General features: G+C 45.7%; 2 protein-coding genes across 4 annotated transcripts; both read left to right on the forward strand.

The window, feature by feature from the left end:
• Positions 1–348: 348 nt before the first annotated feature.
• Positions 349–13,117, forward strand: LOC111833057 (hepatocyte nuclear factor 1-beta-A-like). Of its 3 annotated transcripts, XM_023790966.2 has the most exons (9): positions 357–925; positions 3,507–3,706; positions 4,211–4,484; positions 4,577–4,785; positions 6,029–6,183; positions 8,238–8,370; positions 8,496–8,681; positions 8,777–8,895; positions 11,671–13,117. In XM_023790966.2, the coding sequence occupies exons 1-9, from the start codon at positions 558–560 to the stop codon at positions 11,689–11,691; spliced, it is 1,665 nt and encodes a 554-aa protein (XP_023646734.2). In that variant the 5' UTR covers positions 357–557; the 3' UTR covers positions 11,692–13,117. The 3 variants fall into 3 exon arrangements, with proteins under 3 accessions (XP_023646733.2, XP_023646734.2, XP_023646735.2); XM_023790965.2 differs by lacking the exon at positions 11,671–13,117 and having other exon boundaries at positions 349–925; positions 8,777–9,144; XM_023790967.2 differs by lacking the exons at positions 357–925; positions 11,671–13,117 and adding an exon at positions 2,025–2,106 and having other exon boundaries at positions 8,777–9,144.
• A 4,187-nt stretch (positions 13,118–17,304) lies between these two features.
• ddx52 (DEAD (Asp-Glu-Ala-Asp) box polypeptide 52) lies at positions 17,305–21,812 on the forward strand. The gene is made up of 15 exons (XM_023790972.2): positions 17,305–17,465; positions 17,966–18,227; positions 18,402–18,556; positions 18,700–18,885; positions 19,028–19,171; positions 19,359–19,470; positions 19,830–19,902; positions 19,977–20,180; positions 20,261–20,351; positions 20,511–20,633; positions 20,726–20,876; positions 21,017–21,092; positions 21,256–21,327; positions 21,454–21,552; positions 21,631–21,812. The coding sequence occupies exons 1-15, from the start codon at positions 17,352–17,354 to the stop codon at positions 21,680–21,682; spliced, it is 1,914 nt and encodes a 637-aa protein (XP_023646740.1). The 5' UTR covers positions 17,305–17,351; the 3' UTR covers positions 21,683–21,812.
• Positions 21,813–22,336: the final 524 nt, after the last annotated feature.

The raw sequence follows: 22,336 nt of genomic DNA on the forward strand, positions 1-22,336 counted from the left end.
CTTTCCTTTGTTTTTCTTTCTGACAGTTTTCAGGCTTCTTAAGTGGTCCGTGGATTAAACGTTGATTGAATCAATAAAGTGCTCGCTAATCCTTTGGGGGTTCAATCAGTAAAATTAACAAGTCATCCCGTTGTTAACCGCTCCACATTTAATCAGTGCAAAAAACTCGTGGACGAAATGATGAATAACAGTAATCACCACTGTCATTTTGAAATCACAAGGATGCTTTTGGACAGAACGGGAGTCCAGCCGAACAATCATCAAGGCAGTCAAAACAATTTACCACTACTTAAAGTCACCGATGGGAGCACGCGGTCGTCTGCGTCCCACTCCTGGCATTTCGGCCGACAGCATGCTGCCCCGCCTCGGCCCGCCCCCTGCTACTATAACGTCTCTGTTCCGCAGGCATTATGGCACATTGAACTGTTTTCCACGAAAGCCTTTAAACCAGGTGCCCTCAGATGCAGTACGCGCATCACACAGCAGCAAGCAGCAGATACACTTTCTCCGATTCACATTTGGCTTTTTTTAACCGGCTGTTGCACTAAAACGTGTTCATGTTTTCCACAATGGTCGCCAAGTTGACATCGCTGCAGCAGGAGCTCCTGAGCGCTTTGCTGGAATCCGGAGTCACCAAAGACGTCCTGATCCAAGCCCTGGACGACCTGGACCCCAGCCCGTCCGGCCTCAAACACGAGCAATCACTGATGTCACCGACTAGCGCAGCGACGAACGGCAGCGGGTCGGATTCAAAGAACGCGTTTCGGGCGCTGGCAAACGGGCACGGCAAAAGTGGCAAGTGCTCCGGAGATGAGGGCTCCGAAGACGGCGACGATTTCGACACGCCGCCTATTCTGCGGGAACTGCAGTCCCTCAACACGGAAGAAGCGGCTGAACAGAGGGCTGAAGTTGACCGAATGCTGGCGTAAGTCTGATTTAATTCATGTGAATTGAACATCCATGTGAATTGTGAAACATTTTACTTTAAGTAAAAGGTTATGGTTTGCACTTAGAATGAACTTTCTTACATTTAAACTACACTCATTTGCTTATACAATTCTGCCGTTACTGTACTATTATTACATGAGAATAAAAGTTAGAGTCACTGCAAAAATTAAGGCGAGAAACAAATGTTGAAGATTTAAAATTTCAGGTCATTTCTAGTGGTTGGGTTCTCCGCGCCCAAACAGATTTTACGGAATTTCAGATACCTTTTTTATTGTGTACAGTAATTATTTTATAGGCCGGTCTGATTCTACAACTTACATTTTTTGGATTAAATATACATTTTAAAAGACGCTCCCGTATTTTAATAATATGTTTAACCAATAATGCAATATTTTTTCAGGAAGTATGAGTGTAGTAATTAAGGTTTTGTTACTCAACAAAATATATACACGTATATTTTTAGAATTATGTTTTTATATTTACTGTGGACTAGTAACTTAGGGTTCATAATAATAGGACTATTTATAAAGGCCGAATTTCATTATTGTAATAAAACAATTATTTGCAAAATTGTTTTCCTACTGTATGTCGCCCAGTTTCTTAAATGTATCAATATCTTTGTTAAATTAGCCACAATTAATTTAATGAGCGCTATTACTATTCAGTCTGTTTTCCATATAATTTTAAATAAAACAAAATGTTTAGATAATTCGGTCACACGAGACTAATTAGCTTTTATTAATGTATCCATTCCCTGCATATTTCTGTGATTTAACTTAAGTGCTAATTTACCGACATCAAACTGTCTGCAAATGACAGCCGAAATCAAAACGGAAGCACGTGGAACTGAGATGTTATTAATTTTATTCTATAAATCATCAACAGAAAGATACACAGTGGCGCACGATTAGACCAAATACATATCTGGTTACTCATTGGCAAGACAGTATAAACCGACGTGTCTGTCTCAGCCTGGTCCATTTGTCTAAAACTGGGTTTTTCAGCGGTAATTAATTTGAGTTGGATAGCGTGTGTTACGAGTACCTTCTGCGGACATGGAAAGCCACTGTACTGACCGGGAAAATGGTGAAACGGGCAGCGCTGATTGGGATTTTGGATGGTGATCTTTTCTTGGCTGGTTCCTCTGTTGTTTTTAACGTGAGTCTGCTGTTATTTTTATAAACTTCCTTTTAACAAAAACAAGTATCGCGAAAATGGCGTGGATATTTATATCTGATGAATTGTAGAATTATACTACGAATTTTGTATTTTTATCAAAATATTAAATAAATAAATGCCTAGTAAGTAAGGTGGCCGTGTTTTCAGATTAATGAAAAGTTACTCATACAGAAATAAGGATTTTGTTCGAGTTAGTAGAAGTAGTAGTAGTAGTAGTAGTAGTAGTAGTAGTAATAATAATAATAATAATAATAATAATAATAATAATAATAATAATAAAGCATCTGTTGAAATAAATTGTTTTTTCTTTAACAGTTTTTCGAGACTGGATCAAAATAGGCCCTTAATTACATAAGGCATATAATTACATAATATAAATTAAGATATATAAAATATAAATTGCTATAGAATAATATTGCTATTTAACAAAATAATGTCATTTTGCAATTGCACCACTGTACATATAAAATCTAATTACAGTATAATCGAACATTGCGTATTTTAGTTTAAAAGCCAGGTTCCGTGAGACGCTTGCCTTTTTGACGGTCGTTGAGATAATCTTGTCGCATATGTTCCTAAACATCTACTCCGTAAAAAAATACGAATATAACGAAGGCGTTGAGAAAAACTGAGGGAATAGTTATATTATTTTGTTCCTAATTCGGAAACACGTCTGGTGTCGGTAATAGACCCATTATTTTTTTTATTTCCGCGACTAAATTTTTTTTTAAAAATGGGACAAATAGTAGACACTTAACTCAACTCATGCGAATTTATTTGCGTATTTCATTTTTTGCAGCTGGACAAGTAAAAACAGGAAACAGTTTTAATGCGTTTCTAAATTTTTACTAAATTTTTCGAATACAGCAGGTTTCTACTCGTCCGATTAGCGGCCAGTTTTATAGTCATAAGGTGGGTAGGTCTCGCGTGAAAGGAAATACCTGTTAATACTAATTATTATAAACAAAACTATTCTATAACAATATTAAAATAATTTATAATTATTAGTATTAAATAATTTAAAAACTAGTTACCACTACCGCTGCTGCTGCAAGTAATAAGCTACTACTACTGATAATAATAATAATAGTAATAATAATAGTAATAATAATAGTAATAATAATAGTAATAACAATAATAGTTATTATTATTATTATTATTATTGTTATTATTATTATTATTATTATTATTTAGAATTATGGAATTTAGAAATGGACGATATTGTTTATTGAAATTGTACTAATATCAGTCAATTATAAAAATACTGTAGTCTGAATAGTACAGATACCGTTATTATTTGACTAAACAGGCAATAAAATTTGATTTTAGTTAGGGCTGTTTATATTTTTTGTTGAGCCGTGCCCGGTTCTCTACCCCAGCGAGGACCCGTGGCATGCGGCCCGCACCATCAAGAGCTACATGCAGCAGCACAACATCCCGCAGCGGGAGGTGGTGGACGTGACACGGCTCAACCAGTCCCACCTGTCGCAGCACCTGAACAAGGGCACACCCATGAAGACGAGCAAGCGGGCAGCCCTCTACACCTGGTACGTCAGGAAACAACGGGAGATCCTCCGACGTAAGTCGCCACTTCATCCGAGCGTGCTCCTTTAAAGCGAATCTCACTGGGATAGTTTATGTTACTCTATTGATATTTTCCTGAGATTTTTTTTCTCACTGTGACAAAGTTAGAGATTCTTCTGTTAAGAAAAAAAAATGGATGCAGATGGAAAACTGGCAGAAGGACTGTCGTCAATCTCATGTACATTCAATGTCATAAAATTAAAGAGATTTGACAGAATTGGCACATTGAGGCAGGGGCGCCGTAAAGCAGGGGAAAGTCAGACGACTCCAAGGGCCCCTGAGTGACCGTGGCCCTTAAAACCTGGAGCATTGATCTGGGTTGGGGGCTCAATATAATATGCTTTCATGGGGCCCAAAATCTTTAGCGGCGACCCTGCATTGACGTACAATCTTCTGTGAGTCACTGCTCACCTGCAAAGTGTCACGTGTCACTGAGAATGAAACATGTCCCCTGCTGGTGTGAGACCGGTCCAGGTCATTTTGTCTTGTTTTTTTTCAGAATTCGACCACGTGCAGAGTTCAGAAGGCACTGACCCAGACAAGGCCAGTGAGGATCCAGTGCTGTTTCTCTTGTCAGAGTTCGGCGACCCCGGACAGGACTTAATGCGGCCTGCCGGAGGGGCGGGGACTGGCTCCGAGCCCGTCAGCAAGAGGATGAGGCGCAACCGCTTCAAGTGGGGGCCGGCCTCCCAGGACATCCTGTACCAGGCCTACGAGCGGCAGAAGAACCCCAGCAAAGAGGAGCGGGAGGCGCTGGTGGAGGAGTGCAACAGGTTGGACTTTGAGTTTGATACGGTCCTGTTGTGATTATCAGTAGCGTAACATGTCTTCATAGTAATAGTGCTTTATGAACTCTACCCCCCAGGGCAGAGTGTGTGCAGAGAGGGGTGTCTCCTTCTAAGGCTCATGGCCTCGGCTCCAACCTGGTGACAGAGGTGCGCGTCTACAACTGGTTCGCTAACCGCCGCAAGGAAGAGGCCTTCCGGCAAAAGTTGGCCATGGATAGCTACCCTACACACAGCCTCAACTCCCTGCCCTCGCAGACTGGTGTCTCCCCTGCTGGAAAGATGCCAGGTACCTGCTCATAACTCTGTAATGGCTTCCATGACTAAGGTTTCTAGGCCAACTTTCCAAGACCTTCTGCATCGTGCGTGGTAGGAGGATGGGGTAGTCCTTCATGACAAGGAGGCTCCCTGTTCTGGACCCTCGTCTCTACGTCAGGGTTCGAGTAAGATACCCATTATGCAGCAAGATGATGCTCATGAATAATGTTCTGATGTAGTTATCTGTGGTGTTCTGGGTGGGGTAACATCACTCACACGAGGGAGAGAGAAGGTGTAAAGGAGTCAATAACAACAATGGGTGATTGAGCAAAGTGGCAGCCATTGTCATTATGATCAGCACTGTCAGTCTGCAGTATCTGTCAGAATGGGTGAGCCAGAGGGGATGACCCACCCCCACCCCCCCACCCCCCGCAGCAGGCAGGGGTCGGAGTAGGTCACCAAGGTCAACGTGGGGTCAACACTGGGGTCGTAGGAGGCAGACTCGAGGGTCCACATCCCAAAGAGGTCCGAATGGTCTGTAAATGTTAATGAGAAAATGATAATGGTGTCAATTCACCACTTGTTAACTTTAACCATACAAATGGTGAACAGTTACTGAAGAGAGCTACTGTTGGACTTGCTGGAGCAACTGGGAATCCTGGTCCCTGGCTCCCCTGCTGGGTTCTAGAATGTTCACCAATGGGTAGACAATATCGACACCCTCCCAGCCACGGGGGGCATCGGTGGTCCCGGCATGTCAGGCCTGTGTCCTCAACAATGATGTCACAGCAGGTTTCCTTGTCATACGGCTGGTGCTGCCTCCCCTCTCTTTGACCCCATTACTAAAGGGGCCCGATTTCTCCATCTACCTCTGGATAAGTTTTCGGCTGTGATACTAGGACCTCTGAAGCATCAGCGTGTGGCTCAGTGGGCTAAGCCTGTGTGCTTGTAATCACAAGGTCGCCAGTTCAAACCCAGCCTCAGCATGTCTGCGGGTCCTTGGGCAAGGCCCTTAACCCCCAGCTCCTTGGGCGCCCCAACCGGTGGCTGCCCTTCACAGACAGCTTGTTCTACAAAGAGCAAGTGGATGGAGGTGTAAAAAGAATTTCCCCATGAGGGACAATAAAGGATAAGTTATTATTATTAGACATTGAAGCACTGAGAAAAGTCATAGTAAGGGCCCACTGTGTCCTTTTCTTTGTGTCCTTATTTTTTTTCTTTAATGCTACCTTACACCCATTGTTCTGTCTCTCCCTGGCTGTCTGTGTATGCAGATGTCCGATACACTCATCAAGGAGCCGGTGAGGTCACTTCCTCCACGACAGTCGGTCACCACGGCAACAGTGGAATGCCCAGCACTCAGGCGTTGCTGCAGCAGGTGTCCCCCGGTGGCCTGGACCACGGCCTGCTGTCACCTGGTCCAAAGATGGTAAGGAAGGCAGAGCCGAGCCTGGATGACCAAGGCAATATGCAAACTGGGGCCCCTGAGCTCCTTTTTTATTGGCTACCAAAATCAATTATTTTATCTAGGTATATATTGAAGCAACTGGCTGGTCTTTTAAATGTTTAGCCGTCTGCTTTTGCAGCCACTGAACCTGCGGATCCTTGACACCCAAACCCTTTAGATCTGCTAGGAGCAGTGTTTCTGAACCCAGTCCTTGGGGAACCCCAGACACATGTTTTGCTCCCCCCCCCAGCTCCCAGCAGACCTGAACCAAACAATCAAGTGATCAAGAATGGCAAGTGCCTGGTACAGGTGTACTGGGAGCTGGGAAGTACAGAAATCTGGACTGTCTGGGTGTCCCCAAGTACCGGGCTGAGAGACATTCAGGATCTGACCTGCAAGAAATGTCCGCCCCCATCCCCATCTCAGCCTTTATTCAGCCAGTGTGTCATACCAGTGATGGGAGTCAGTGTATATGACACAGATCTGACCAGAAGTCAGTCTCATTATTTTTTTCATTTGGTGCCATAACCTAGAAGCATGCAGCTGTTTGGAAAATTAGCAGATGAGGTTTTCCGGCTACCTGCCGGATTTCTGATGTGGGGATGGATATCACGTCTCACCCTCAAGGTTGGCGTAACTGCTAACGACCAGAATATGTCAGTAGGGAAACAAAGGGAAGGTCTCTAAAGTGCCCATAGTGTGAGCGTGTGTCTACATGTGTCCTGTGGACTGCCACCCAGTTCGGGACTTGTCCTGTGCAGTGTAAGTGGCTGGAACATGGATGGATGGATGGATGGATGGATTTTAATCCCCACACTTAATATACGTAGACACACAAATACGTAAACCGAAAGGGGAACCAGTAGAGAGCCGCATGCAAAACCTCACACTGACAGGGCACAAATAACCTTGTGAGCCAGACCCTCTGCTTGTGCAAACAAACACAACGGGCTCAGTGGAGAGAGAGTGAGCCCACGTCTGTGTGTGAGTGTGAGATCAGACACAAAGGGCTATGTGTTACGCCATTGCATGTGTGTGTGTGTCTGCTCAGGCGCTCCCTGTGATACCCCTTATCTGTGTGTGTGTGTGTGTGGTCCAGGTATACCTTACCTTGTGGGAATCAAATGTCCTCACAATGTGATGAATTTTCTTTTTTTTTTTTGAAGGGAAAACTCATTTTAGAAAATTTTCTAAAAATCTGTGACTGCAATCAAAAACTAAAAGTGTAAGATCTCCCGTATTTTGTTTGGTTACCTACGGCCACGGTCAGGGCTGGGTGCAGGTTACGGTTCTTACAGGTAGCATCATTAGCATTTTTGCCATAAAAAAAAAAGAGCGGTCCCCACAAAGATATGATTACAGGTGTGTGTGTGTGTGTGTGTGTCCGTTGAAATGAATGAGCAGTCCCCATAAGGATATGTTTAGCCTACATGTGCGTGTGTGTGTGTGTGTGTGTGTGTGTGTGTGCGTGTGTGTGTGTGTGTGTGTGTGTGTGAGTCAAATATACATTTAATTGTAGGGACCAAATGTTTCCAAAATAGGATAAAAACCTGTTTCGGTATTCACAAGTGGAAATTTAATAAAAATCTGTGAAAATGAAGAAAGTAAAAATGCCAAAAGTCATGTATTTTGTTTGGTTACTAACGGTTAAGGATAGGGTTGTGTAGGGGGTCAAAGTTATCATTGTTGAGATTTGGGTTTGCCCATAGAAATGAATGGACGATTCCCACAAAGATATGAGTACAGATCTGTGTGTGTGTGTGTGTGTGTGTGCTGCTCTGTCCGGGTTTAACTGGCTAACGCTGTGATTCAGTTCATTTGGGTGTGAGTGATTCGATCACTGCAGCGTTTCGTCATCTGCGGTCGGGCCGCTGTCACTGTTTTAGACTCGTGCAGCAAATGCATGTAAATATACAGACATATGTGCATGTGACACGTAAAGGGGTCTCCTGGATCAGGGTTCGTACTTCCTGCCGAAGGGTAACTTCCTACCTCACTGACCACCTCCTTCTGTGTCCCTCCCCTGTTTTACGCAGATATCTGTATCAGGAGGAGTACTGCCCCCTGTCAGCACCCTGACCAACATCCACGGCCTGTCCCCCTCCCTGCCTCACAGTTCTCAGCAGCATCACACCCAGACCCAGAGCCTGATCATGACCATAGCACAGAGTGAGTCTACATCACCCTGGACCCCTTGCCCCCCGCCTCCCCGCCCCTCCAGCCGTCCCGTATTTACCAAACTCCACCCCTACCCTTGCTCCCCCCCATTCTGAAATGACCCCCCTCTCTTACAGGTCTGAACCCATCGCAGGGAGTACCGGTCATCAACAGTGTAGCGGGGAGTCTGACTGCGCTGACTGCGCAGCCGGTGCAGTTCCCTCAGCAGCCGCTGCACAGCAGCCACCTGTCGGCCCCACCCTTGCAGGCACCGGGTCACATGGGTCAGCAGCCCTTCATGACTGGTGTCACGCACACACATAGTGAGTAGAGCATGCGTGTGAGTGAGGATGTGCATGTGCCTGTTCCTGGGTATGAGAGACCCTCAACCCCCCCCCCCCCCATCTTTTTTTGGCAGTGTACTCCCACAAGCAGGAGCCGCCCCAATACAGTCACTCCCCCCGCTTCCCCTCCGCCATGGTGGTGACGGACACCAGCAGCATTGGACATCTCAGCTCCATGAGTTCCAGCAAACAGGTCAGTACCATCTTAATTCCCCTGTTCCTCCTCTCTGACTCATCTGTGACTCTTCTCTGACTTGCTGTGACTCCCTGCTGAGCTGCCTCCCCATTTGACCTTGTCTTTGAGATATTAGACCCGATTGCTTCAGTGAAAGCATGCAGCTGTATAAATGAGCAAAGTGCAAACAAAAAAATGAAGCCGCATGTGTTCGAATGAAACTCAGCCTTTGGCACTGATGACAAATTAGCACAAGCGCTGCAGGAATTAAGGAAAAAAATAGGAGAAAAGGTTTTAGAAGGCTGGATAAATTAGTTGTTCATTCAGACGGGAATGTCACTTATACCCCTTTCCAGTCAAAATCTGGTGTCGAAGGTTGACATCTACAAACGGCAAGAATGCAGCTTTCATTTGTCTCTCAGGCTGAGGATGTGACCTTTGTCCATCCTGCCTATTGCACATCTCTCAGCTCGTTTTGGGAAGCCCCAGACAGTGCAGCCCAGTCTACATGGCTGTGTGTGCTTTGTACTTTGCAGACACTCCCTTAGTTTTGCTCGGTGAGGGCAAGGTCCACAGAGGCGGTGTCATTGCAGGTTCTGCTTTAATGTGAACGGCCCTGATATGGATGGGGCCAAAAGGCCGAGGCCTCTCAGAGGTAACTGCAGTATGCCCGCCATGCAGCCCAGGGGGGTGGGGGGGGTGGGGGGGGGTAGGCGAAGCCTTGTGTACTTTTCCCTCATCGATGATTACACAACCTGGGGAGTCTCCAGCTATGACCCCAGAGCCATAAAAGAGACATAAGGAATGACTGAAACCAGGGTGATTCATTCCTTTATTTAAAAGAGACACACATTTGTGTACTTTTGAAAATAAAGTGGAATAGATCCAATCTCTTCATTGTTTCAGTATCTTTCGGCCTTATCCTTGCTATAATTGCATTTTTTTTCGAGTGAACCCATCGCAAATGTTAATTAACGAACCAATCGGCTGTGTCGACACTCCCTGGGCCTCAATTTCCTTTTGAGGACCCTGATGACCAATCAGGCATGGACTGGTCCGGGACAGCGTCTGATTACAGAGTGCCCCCCCCCCCATCCCCCACCAGCAGCAAATACCTTTGATGGGCTAATCGCTTTCTCCCAGGGAACATGTGTGTGTGTGTGTGTGTGTGTGTGTGTGTGTGTGTGTGTTGCATGGGTGGGCGCTGATGCCCCTCTTCTTCCGCATTGCGATCGCTCTTCCTCGAAACGGCGTTCCTGTCGGCGTTCACACGGCACGTTTCCCACGCCTCGGGAATGCCTCGGGGCAGGGCTTGGCCCCTGCCTGCCTGATGTGTCCATCCCGCCACCGAGGCCACAGCCTATCACCATCCGATGAAAATAGCGCATGTCCATTTTTTGACAATTGACAACTGATGACTTTTTACTATAGATGGAGTACACCCATTCACCCGGGATAGCGTTTGACATCTAATTGACCAATGAAAATAAGTTTCATGAAGTAATATATTTATTTTATGTTCGTAGTAGTTAACATTTGTATCCATGATGGTCATTTTTATATATTACTTTATAACTAACTAACTTCACTGTTAATTGTGAATATGAAGGAAGATTAGTTTGTATCTTGGTGTACAGGTTTCTACTTGTGTTTCATTATGTTGCTTTACGAAAATTTAGGAAATCCGTTGATATCCGTTATTCATCTTATTGCCGGATGTCTTTGTGTGAGGCAGTTTCACAAACGTGCACATCATACCTGTTCCACCAGTACAGTGTGTGTACAATATGAATTACTGGATATTTCACGGGTGCCTGTGAATTAATGCACTGGGTGACTGAGGACAGTGTGTGTCAGCTTGTGGGACATTTAGTGCGTCAGTGTATCACAGTGTGTCCAGGACGGTGTGTATGTCAGCGTGTGACGGCCTGCAGAGCAGTGCGTGAAGATCCTCATCACAGGCACAGTGTGTTTCAGGGTTTATTATCTCAGTTTGTGCCCCCCCCCCCCCCCCCGGCCCCCTGCAAACCAGCCTGACTCACCCCACCCCTCCCCACCCCTGGACCCACCTTATCACACGAACTGTTTGCTGGTTGCAGGGTCACCCCCAGGTCAGCTGACCTCGGGACAGGTGGGGTAGGCCTCTCTCTCTCTCACACACACACACACACGTTTGTATTGATATCTTTGTGGGGACTCTCCATTACATTCTATGACTTTTAGACTTTTTGGACTTTCATTATAATTGAAATCATGGCCTGTAAACTCAACAAAAGTCACCAGAAATCTAATATTTTTTTCCTTTTTCTTTCTTTTTTTGTAAAAGTAGGATCCCAGAAAGTTTATATCTGAGTTACAATTTTTGTGGCCAGGTTTTGTCAACATTTAGTCCCCTGCAAAGATTGAACCGCACATAGTTTATTCGGCATGTGTGCGTGTGCGTGTGTGTGTGTCTACACACACACACATAGCTATCTGCAAACACACATATACACACTCAGTCACAAGCTGACACATGTTCTGATAAGCAGACAGATGGGGAAACGCAACCACATTTACACACAAGAGGGAGGTGTATGATTTCTCAGCAGGCCTAGTTCTGCCTAATGTAGCATAACCTCATAGCTCATCTTCAGGAAAGGAACTGCTTTGTGCTAAAAGACCCAAATGATCAAAGTGTGTCCATTTACCTGGGGGGAGGGGAGAGTTTAGCCAATGGCACCTTCTTCAAATGGCCTGTGCATTCAGTGGGTGCGTGTGCATGAGGTAATGGCCTTTCCTCTCTTCTTTCAGTGCCCTCTGCAAGCATGGTGAGCACGTGCATCCGAGTTTCCGGTCGCCTGGCAACAGGGTCCTGCTGTTCCACTCTGTCACCATGGTAACCTCAGAAGCTGCCCACCTGGGGGTGTGGCCTGTCAGCCAATTTGCCCCGTCTGTGGCTTGTTGCCTAAGTCGTGGAGGATGGCAAGAGTAGGATTCCCAAAGCGAATGGCCTTTTTTGGCAGGAAAATGGACAAAAACCGAACTATACAGCTGTTGTCCTTGCATAGACATTCAAAAACAAGCAGACTGGAGAGCAACAGTCTACAGAGTGAGAATGGACCTGCAATCCCACACCCACAGGCCACTAAAGACGAATTGTTTTGTATAGAATTGTTTTGGAAGTAAATGTGATGCTTTATAGCATTTTTATGACATAGAGGTGAGAGCGCTTTATAAGAGCGTTGCTATGGCAGCATACCCTGCTTCCGGCATGTGGATAGTTTGGACTCTCATGATCCTCAACCTCAACTGTCTGCCTGTTAACATATATATATTTTTTTTATTAAAATATTTAGCTGAAGGCCACAAAATGAATTTCAGTTGAATTTGGAGCTCACTGGAGGTCAGTGTGTGTACTGTGGAGTCTTCCTCACACAATGAACGGGAGCAGATGAAGACTAAAGACTTTTACACGTTTTTTAAAGGCTGTCCTGTCGTTGAAATGCTGTTCTGTAGGATGCCGCAAAGCAGCCGCCCGTCCCAGAGGATTATGGGATAGCCCCACCGCCTTGCCTTGCGTTTACGCTGCCATTCCGAATGACGGAATCACAGTTCCTACAGGAGAAGATGTGACAAAATAATCTCTTATGTAAATGAATCTTTATTAAAACCCATATTTATACCGTAAGAAAGCTGACTGTTGAAGTAAATGTTTTTTTTTTTTTTTGTGAAAAGGTGATACTGCGTTTCCATTGACAACTGGGATACTAAGTCCAGCGGCAGACATTTCAGGTCCAGAAAGTAAAAATCCAAACCGGGATTTTGTTTCAACCAACTAGTTGAGCATGAAGAGTCACAATCACAGAATACTCACCTGGTTAGTTGAAACAAAATCTTGGTCTGGATTTTTACTTTCTGGGCCTGAAATGTCCGCCTCTAAGTCCTTCACTGATATTATGTTAATACTGTTCTGCTGAATGATATCACATTACATTATTTGAGCATTTTTGATCACAAACATGAGTGAACATAAGCGCACAACAAAATAAGATTTATTCTGATTTCACATGTCGGTTGACACAGAAACTGATGCAAGAGTAGATTTGCAACTCCATTGTAGAGGAAGTCAAGCAAGTATTTATGGTTACCTTTTATGATTTGCTGACTGATGTTACAATTCGGGAAGACTTTGATATTTGGCCATTTAATAGATACATGTAAAAAATATATATATTTTTATGTGTGTGCGATAATACAATTTGAGCTAAAATACAGAAGGCAGATTTAAAATTCTGAATGTGTAGCTGTGTCTTTGGTACCTGGGGTCCCACCTCCACTGTGGTGCTCTGCTTTTATGGCAGAGATGCAGCGGGGGGAGCGGGGGGGTATAGGAAGCAAAGTCCGGCGGCGGGTGTCGGTAGGCACGCCTCCTCCCGATTCCTCACCCCGCCACTGTCCGCATGGTCTGATCCGCCGCTGAAGGCTTTAGTAATAAACCTGAAGCCTTGAAGCTCTGAGCTAACTGAGTCCAGTTTGGGGGGGGACTTATTTAAAGGGCCGACGCAGTCTTAACGAAGAGCTACCATTAAATCTTTAAAACTGACTCCCCACATACATTTACATACATTCCCCTTTAGCTGCGGCATTGCAGCCTGGCCACGATCCCTTATCCATTTTTGTTACCCCATATTCCCCCAGTAAACAGGAGGCCAGGTAGAAGTAGGCCAGTCCTCCAAGGTCAAAGGTCATCTCTGTGCTGTGGCGTTATCCTCTGCCAAGTCTGCTCTTTGGCTGTCTGCCCTCTGTGTGTTTGTCTGTGTGCTTTATTATATAGATCAGAGAATCTGACCCCTCTGTTTAAGACACATAGACTGGGAGCTGAAGCCCCGCCTCCAGGGCATTAGATTGACATGTTTACCTCCTCCTTGACCACATTGACCACACTATAAATCAACCGGATGGCAGCCTGGTTGGGACACAAAGCTCAGGGCAGGGTAACACATGCAGCCTGCAACTATTAAGTTATGAAGTACAGTCTCTCCCCAGGTTATGATAGGGTTACGTTCCAACAAATTTATCATAATTTATAATAAATAAATAATAATAAATTTATAATAAAACAGTATGCCTAACATAACAAACATCCTAGCCTAGCCTACCTTAAACATGCTTAGAACTCTTACACTAGCCTACAGTTGGGCAAAATCATTAACACAAAGTCTACTTCATAATAAAATGTTGAATATCTCATGTAATTTATTGAATGATGTACTGAATGTGAAAAACATTTACCCATCCTAAAGTCAAAATACGGTAACTCGGACCATCGTAACCCAGGAGCGTCTGTAGAAGCATCAATCGGGCTTTCAGAATGTGGAGCGGCGATGAAATCGGTGTCTTGCATTCTGCTGCTCCCCCTGCTGGTACACAGGTGGCGATACACTCATCATTACAAAATGCGCATCCTGCTGGGTCAACTCTTGTAATCCTGTCATGGCTCCTGTTTGCTTATCAATGGGGCTTTTGATTTTGTTCCCAGGGTACCACTAAAGATCAGAGAGTCACATTTAAGACTGAGCACAAAGAACAGAAGGAACACATTTAAGAACAAAGAGGAAAAGTGCTTACTTCGAATCTGTTAAAACAGTGGAATGTACTACGGCTTCTAAGAGCCCTGTGCTCAGTCGTCCCATCATGAAAGTGTAGAATGCTTTTATTTGTGGCGCAGTTCCTGCACACCAAAAATGTTGATCCATGGTCCTTCTTGGGCTCACTGTCCCGCAGGACTGGGCCAGCCACCTGGCATACTGGGCACTGTCCTGATGGGCCAATGGGTATGGAAAATGTATTGTGGAAGGGGACCCACCCAGTCGGCAAAATTAATAGTTTATTATGGGGGACCCCCTCCCTGCCGCTTGTCAAAATGTATTAGGGGACCCTCCCCCACATGGCACAATTTTTTGTGGGGGACCATGGGCAGTGGGGGCCCCCGAAGTCCAGTCCAGCCCCGAACACTGAGACTTTTCTATAATCAGGCATGATTTCTGACCAGGGAATTATCATGGCTCATGTTTTCACTGCAGGGTTTTACCGATTCTTTAATGGGGGTGTAAGGAGCAGACGAGGCACCGCATGCAGGCCGGCATGTCGTCCGCTCGGCAAAAAGCTGGCGCATCCTTCACGCCTACACGTGTACCGCAGAGCCGGCGACTGCAGCGCTGACCGAGGGTGGGCGGAGGGTTAGAGCCTGGGGAGCTGGCAAGTAGATCCGTCCTGTGGCAGAGTTCAAAGGTCCTCCTAGGTGGGCGCGTGTAGCATGCTGGGAAGAGGGGGACAGAGTAAGGAAGGGAGGGATGGGGTGCCCAGTAGGGGTCGCGGGTCGGGCATTTATCACCCCCGCTTGATCAGGGAGGCGGTCAGAAGCACTGGTGACAGGATCCGAGTTGCCGCTAAGTCAGCAGCAGAGGAGTAAAGCTGAAGTCAGCTGGGACTCGCCGATCCTTGGTCCCCCCTCACGCCCCCCCAAGCACCTCCAAACCTCCCTTAGCCACCCTCCCCAGCTTCCTCAGCTCCTCATTGGACAGCACGCAGATGCTCCTGGTATTTATCTTATTTTCAATTAACACGTATTTTAACAAAAAAAACTAAATAAATCTAGGTGCATTCGCTGTGAAAATAATAAATGTCATAAACAGGTGGCCAAACGACTACAGATGGTTGAAATATATTATATGTAAATAGATTTAATTTGTGTATGAAAATAGCCAGACCTGACAAAACAATCCCATTAACATTAATGACAACATGAGCAGGCCAATTGTCATACGGTGGATTGTTCCAGTCTCAGGGAGGTCAGCGGGAGGCTTTACATAGTCCTGGGTCAGTTTTGAAAGTGAAACTCCCAGCTGGTGAGAGAATCAGGGACAGGGTCCCCGTTGGGGGAACGCGCTTTCCGTCTTGTCTCTCCTTTTTCATGCGGCAATGAGTGATTAGCTGCTACGCACTGCCAGCCAGAGGGCCGCCCTTAGTGTTACCCAGGGACGGCCTCGCTGTCGCACAGAGGGGGTTAATCATTCACGGCACATGCTCTGCGGGTTGCCAGGTTAATGTACGGCTCGCTCACACATGAACGCCGAGACGTGGCTACACTTGTAGGCCTGACAGTCTGGATCTCGAGTGGACTCACACCTTCTCAACAAACCCTGGGGCAGGTTTGATCCGATTGTCCCTCTCTGATTAGAAAGGAAAGGCTAGACATCCCCCCTCTCCTCTCAAAAAGCCTATTGGTTGATGAGATTTAATATTTTACATGTGTAACTCTTTTTACACAATGGTGAACACTTTCTGGTCAGGTTTGCAGTTCACTCAGGGGGTTGGGGGGTAATCATGTACATGGAGAGCAGCTTAACCACTTTACTTTATTTGCCATTTGTACAATAACAAGTCCTGGCTACAGGATTCAATCCAGCGACTTTCCAACCACAGACTCCTACGTAACTTCAGGGTTGCCAAGTCTCACACATCAGGCGTGACACTCGTGCTGTCATGTTCACACAAGAAATCTTATGGAAAATCTATATTATTCCAATATAAACCTGAAATTAGCTACATCAAAAACGTTGAGGTAATTGGCAAACATGACAGACGATTTTCAAGGTAATAAAACTGTTACATGCATGTAAAATGCGTGTGCAGACTGGTCTCAAATTAAAAATCTCACTCCTGCCAGGTGACCAAGGTTGGCACCCCTGTACCTTCCAGAGCTCTTCACTACTCACCACATCACCACACCACCCGCGGTTCATGTCCTGGTTGCTCACATTTAATTAAAGGTGCCCTGGATCACAAAAGATCCCATTCATAGATTGCAAAGCACCAGCATCACCCAAAAGAACCTTGGAAGAAATGTGTGCCCTCTGGATCTTCTCTTGAAGAACAATCTGGAACACTGGACTCATTTTCCTCATTCTCTACAGGCTTTGTGAAATCCTGGGTTAGATTTCCTGCTGGTGTGAAGCTCATTTTACTAATATTATTTTTATTTATGGCTTTTTTGTTAAATGCATGATACATCACTGCAATCAATCTATCTAACATCCACCCACTTGCCAAACGCTCATCCTGGAATTACTATAAAAAACTTTCCAGTTTTTTTTCTTCTGTTTTTTCATTGTCTTATAAATGTGATTTTAATATATTTTACTTAAATATATCCATTTGCATTTTTAAAGCAGTTTGAATTGCTTTGAATTGTGCTATATAAATAAACTTGCCTTGCCTTGCCTAAAATAATTATCTTTACTGTTCTGCTGCATTCAGGTTTTCCTAAAATATCTAATAAAGATACGTGGGTGTACTCACTTCCATCACTGCTGCAATTGCGACATCTAGCGGAATTTAACTAACAGTTCAAACACATGTCAGGAACATTTTCGGCAAGCGATTATTTACGTCTGACCGATAGAACACGTATCGGCTAGCGATGTCTTTCTATGCATCCCATGCTGGTCGAACGAAGCATGGACGCACAAGATTTGTTTCGGAAACTCGGCGCTGGGGCAAAGTTTGACTTCAAGAGATTTGGTAAAGATGCCGAAAGATTTAAAGTAAGTGTGTTATTTTTTAACATGCACGCTTGTAGTATTTATATAATCAAATTCATCTTGTTGCAGCAAATATAGCGTTAGCAGGCTTATACATACACAAACAAACATTAAACCGTTAATTACCAAGCCATTTTAAGTCATGCATTTGAAATCTTTGATAAACCAATTAATCTTGCTACCAGTAAACGAAAAAATTAGGGGGACGAGTTCCTTAAAATAGGGTGGATTGTGTTTGGCAGTCGTACTTCAGTGGTCGTGTAAAACGAATAGACCGATGAATCGCATTTCTGCTGTTGTTAGACAGGCTGTAGATAATTAAAACGTCAATGTGTGAATACTAGAAAAGGACATACATGGTGTTTGTGTTTATTTCTGTAACTGGCAGAATAAATTCGTACAGTGGGAAGTTGGTGGTTGTCTTGCGAAACCTATTTTGTGTGTGATAGTAAGGCGGCGCTGCTCTGTGTCGTAACCCAATGCGTCGTCTCATTGGAATACAGGTGATTAAGTCCCAGAAGAAGGATGGAAGTGGTGCAGACGTATTGGCAGGGATAGACTTCTTTGGTACAGGGAAGAGGGATGTGTCTGGCTGTGATGAAGATTTCCAGCAGTGCCAAAAGGAAAGTGGGGAAGAGGTAGATGAGGACGCCGGGGTGGAGACAGACCAGCCACTCCGTCCCACCAAAAGGAAGCGAGGTGTGGAGGCTGCTACATTGAAGATATGCAAGAAGAAGAAGAAAAACGTCAAAAGCAGGAAACAAGGTGCCTTATCTGTGTTATGCTTTTCAGTAAATTACCACAGAAGAATGAGCGATTGGACAGGGGAAAAGCTCTTTTGGGGTAGTGATGATGAAATCAGTTGTAACTGTTTAGCAAATGCTAACTACTTGGATGGCGCCCATCATTCCCATGTTTATTTTTTTCATGTTGCCCCAGATTGCCTTGCTGTTGGTGTCCAGCAGGGAGAAGCAGAGATTGAAGGTATTCAGTGGACTTCATCCATTGACCGGAAGGTCCACGGCCCTGGGGGCCCCAGCAGGGGTAAGAGCGCACCCTCTCTGAAGAAGCTGAAGCACCTGCACCAGGAGAAGGTATGTCCATGTCCTACACAGATGCTGATCTGCCGATTTGGCATACTGTGAGGATGGCCTCTTTCTCTTTGTGCCCGAATTACAGCCTGAAATCATGTCTGGTTTGTGCTTTTACCTAAAGCATGGTTTGGACTGTTCCTCAGGTGAACCGCATCAGGCACCAGAACCGGATCCACGTACGCGGCACGGACCTCCCAGACCCAATGGCCACCTTCGAGGAGCTCCAAGAAGAGTACAAACTGGATCCGCGGATTATCCAGAACCTCCAGGCCGCCGGGTTCCAGAACCCCACACCCATCCAGATGCAGGCTATTCCACTCATGCTACATGTGAGCAGTTCAGAATGTTCTGGATTGTTTTGTGGCTCTGTCACCATGTTTGCTCATCACTCATGGTTTTGCTCTGTAGAAATTTGGCTTTGCCATTCTAGATTTGAGTTTTCCCTGTGTGATTTTTTTTTTTCTGTTTCAGAGACGCGAGATCCTGGCCTGTGCCCCCACAGGCTCAGGTAAGACCGTGGCTTTCTGCCTGCCCCTTCTCGCTCACCTCCGTCAGCCCGCCAACCGGGGTTTCCGTGCCATCATCATCTCACCAACCCGCGAGCTTGCCAGTCAGGTAAGGCGCCCCCTGGTGTCGATTTTCATAGCCATACTGATCGCTTATTTTGGTTGAACCTTTAGATAACATTCTTATTGATGGTTTACTTTGGTTGTGTGACTGTCTGAGTGAGGTTAGGGTCAGTTTCTCTTCATCGGGGGTTTGATTCTGTGACCTTCCTGAGCTGTGTCTTTGTGTGATGCAGACCCATCGTGAGCTTCTCAAGCTGTCGGAGGGCCTGGGATTCAGGGTGCACATCATAGACAAAGGGGCCGATGCAGCCAAGAAGTACGGACCAAAATCAGCTAAGAAGTTTGGTAAGCTGCTTGGAGGGGGGGTGCTGGGCTCGTGGGAGCTTTACTTGTGCAAAAATGTTTTGAGGGCAGAAGGAAAAATTCTCCTCTAAAATCTGATAGGTTCAGAGGTGGGTCCAAGCAATTAGATAATGCAGAACCAAAACATCTGATTGGTCGGTCCCTCCTCTAGTTGCTTGGACCCACCTCCTCTACAATCTGGTCATCTCTGAGAGACAGTCATATTTCCTTCTGCCTTCAGAACATTTTTGTGTAGGTAAAGCTCCCAGAAGCTCGTGCTTGGTGCTGCGAGGATCTCTGTGGTCTTCGACTCCTGCTCATGACCTGACCTCTGCTTGACTCTTTCTCTGATCACTGCCCAGACGTTCTGGTGACCACTCCCAACCGGCTGATATTCCTTCTCAAGCAGGACCCGCCTACCATGGACCTGAGCAGGTGAGGTAAGGGGTTAAGTGTGTGTATGTCTGTGAGATGCTCTGTAGCCATCTAATGTATGTGTTTATGCACAGTGTGGAGTGGCTGGTGGTGGACGAGTCTGACAAGCTTTTTGAAGATGGGAAAAGCGGCTTCCGGGAGCAGCTGGCCACAATCTTTCTGGCCTGCTCCTCCTCCCATGTCCGCCGGGCTCTCTTCAGCGCCACCTTCACCATGGAGGTAGAGGGGTGGTGCCGCCTGAACCTGGACAACCTGGTGTCCGTCAACATTGGGCCAAGGTCGGCAAGCACTCCGTTTGTTTCTGCTGGGTAATGATCAGAGCCTTCAGTTTAAGTAATTTCTTTGTCTCTCTCTTAAGGAACTCTGCGGTCGACACTGTAGATCAAGAACTGCTGTTTGTGGGCACGGAGAACGGAAAGCTGTTGGCCATGAGGGACTTGATCAAGAAGGTAGTGGATTTTTCTTCTGCTGGTCAAGAACCAGACCTCCTCACCAGAAATGTTTAGGGTCTGTTGTGGCATAACCACTGTTGAAATAGATTATGATGCTGGACCTTTGAGTCTCCATGGATTTGTGCTCCTGGCTCTGACTGAGATCTTCTCCCTCAGGGCTTTCTGCCACCCGTGCTGGTGTTCGTTCAGTCCATTGATCGTTCCCGAGAGCTCTTCCATGAGCTGGTGTATGAGGGCATCAACGTTGACGTCATCCATGCGGAACGCACGCAGCAGCAAGTACGCACATGCGCTTGTGAGCATGCTGTCTTGGCCAACTGATACCATGACCAGTAGCCTGGTATGTATCATTGATTACTGCCCTTCCCCAGAGAGACAACGTTGTGACAAGCTTCCGTGCTGGGAAGATCTGGGTTCTGATCTGTACGGCACTGCTAGCTCGCGGAATTGACTTCAAAGGAGTCAACCTTGTCATCAACTATGACTTCCCCACCAGTGCTGTAGAGTACATCCATCGGATAGGTCAGTCCACCCGAGTATGGTTGTGCTGGTGATGTTTACTTAACCTCAAGCCTCCTAATCTGAGAGTGCCTGTCTTTGGGTAATTCTGCATGGTCGTACGATGTAGGCATGTCTTGATGTGACTGAGGTTACCCTTTCAGGCAGGACGGGACGGGCGGGACACAAGGGGAAGGCCATTACTTTTTTCACAGAGGACGACAAGCCTCTCCTTCGTAGGTATGGCACAGAGTTGTTACCTATTCCTCATTCAAATGGGGGGCAGGGTTTCTGAGACCTGTCATTCTTGAAGAATTGGGCTCAGTTGTGATGGATATGTTGAGTCGGCAGGACACTTATACCACATGACCTGTGTCACCCATCTCTTTCCCACTTTTATTAGCATCGCAAATGTCATCAAGCAAGCAGGATGTCCAGTTCCAGACTACATGACTGGGTTCAAGAAGATGCACAGGTACAACTGAGTCACATCCATGCTTATCCAGAGCCTGATCTCTAGGCATCTGCTCGTCAACCATTAGAAAAATGTCAGTTGAGCTGAAAGCTCTTTGCAGTGACCTTTGACCTTGTCGGCGTGTAGCAAGCTGAAGCGGCAGCTGCAGAAGAGGCCGCCAAGGAGGACCACCATCCGAACGATGCCGCGTTTCCTGAGGACGAAAGGCGGGGCCAGCCGGAAGAGGTTTGTGGGGGCCGACGCTTTGGCCGCAGCCGAGAGAGAGGTTCCTGTGTGACACCCACCTGCCTTTTTTTCCCGCAGGCGTAAGAAGGCAAAAGCTTCGAGGGGAGATGGTGAACAGGCCACCAGCTGACAGAGCAGTGATGGATTAGTGTAGATTAGTACCGTGTGCAAATCTTTTGTTTTTTCCTTGCAGTTGTGCAAAGTCAATGTGTTGCTTTTGGGTTCTTCTGCTCATGTAATAAATGTCTTTGATGAAATTGTGTAATCGTGGATGTCTGGTTACTCACCCAGTCTGGAATCCCAGAGATTCAGTCTCCAGGGCTGTTATGCACATTCTCCTCATATTTTTCTAAAATGTCCAGCTTTTCTGTGGCTTTTCAGGAGACTTTGGCATGTGAACTCCTTCGCTAAGGCCAGACAAACACTTTATAACCCTCTGTTAAAGTTGGCATGGAAGGCCAAAGCAGCTGTGCAAATAATTTATACGACATTCTTCGACCTTGCATTTCAAATATTAAACTGTCGATTTGCTCTTAGTGAAGTTTAAATTATTTGCAGTGCCCTTTGTCTTTTGATACAATATAGAAAACACTGCATATATAGGTAAAACAACTGTATGTTGATCTTTTGGAAAAGTATGACAATTTTTCTGGTATGGTTGTGTGCCTGAATAAGAATTTCACAGAATTGCAACTTTGGTTGATTTTTTCACCCATAAAAATGCAGACGAGGCCTTTGGCAATGATGCATTTTAACCATGAATAATTCCTCATTTCTAAATGTC

Source organism: Paramormyrops kingsleyae, chromosome 18 (assembly GCF_048594095.1).
Source record: "Paramormyrops kingsleyae isolate MSU_618 chromosome 18, PKINGS_0.4, whole genome shotgun sequence".
In the NCBI taxonomy this organism is placed as follows: Eukaryota; Metazoa; Chordata; class Actinopteri; order Osteoglossiformes; family Mormyridae; genus Paramormyrops; species Paramormyrops kingsleyae.

What these genes read in the sequence shown, in the direction of transcription:
- ddx52 (XM_023790972.2), top strand. Translation starts at nt 17,352, where the DNA reads ATGCATCCCATGCTGGTCGAACGAAGCATGGACGCACAAGATTTGTTT. An exon ending in CGGAACGCACGCAGCAGCAA is followed by an intron (nt 20,634 to 20,725) that starts GTACGCACATGC and finishes GCCCTTCCCCAG; the next exon opens with AGAGACAACGTTGTGACAAG. An exon ending in AGAGTACATCCATCGGATAG is followed by an intron (nt 20,877 to 21,016) that starts GTCAGTCCACCC and finishes TTACCCTTTCAG; the next exon opens with GCAGGACGGGACGGGCGGGA.
- LOC111833057 (XM_023790965.2), top strand. Translation starts at nt 558, where the DNA reads ATGTTTTCCACAATGGTCGCCAAGTTGACATCGCTGCAGCAGGAGCTC. An exon ending in CCCTGCTGGAAAGATGCCAG is followed by an intron (nt 4,786 to 6,028) that starts GTACCTGCTCAT and finishes CTGTGTATGCAG; the next exon opens with ATGTCCGATACACTCATCAA. An exon ending in GATCATGACCATAGCACAGA is followed by an intron (nt 8,371 to 8,495) that starts GTGAGTCTACAT and finishes CCTCTCTTACAG; the next exon opens with GTCTGAACCCATCGCAGGGA.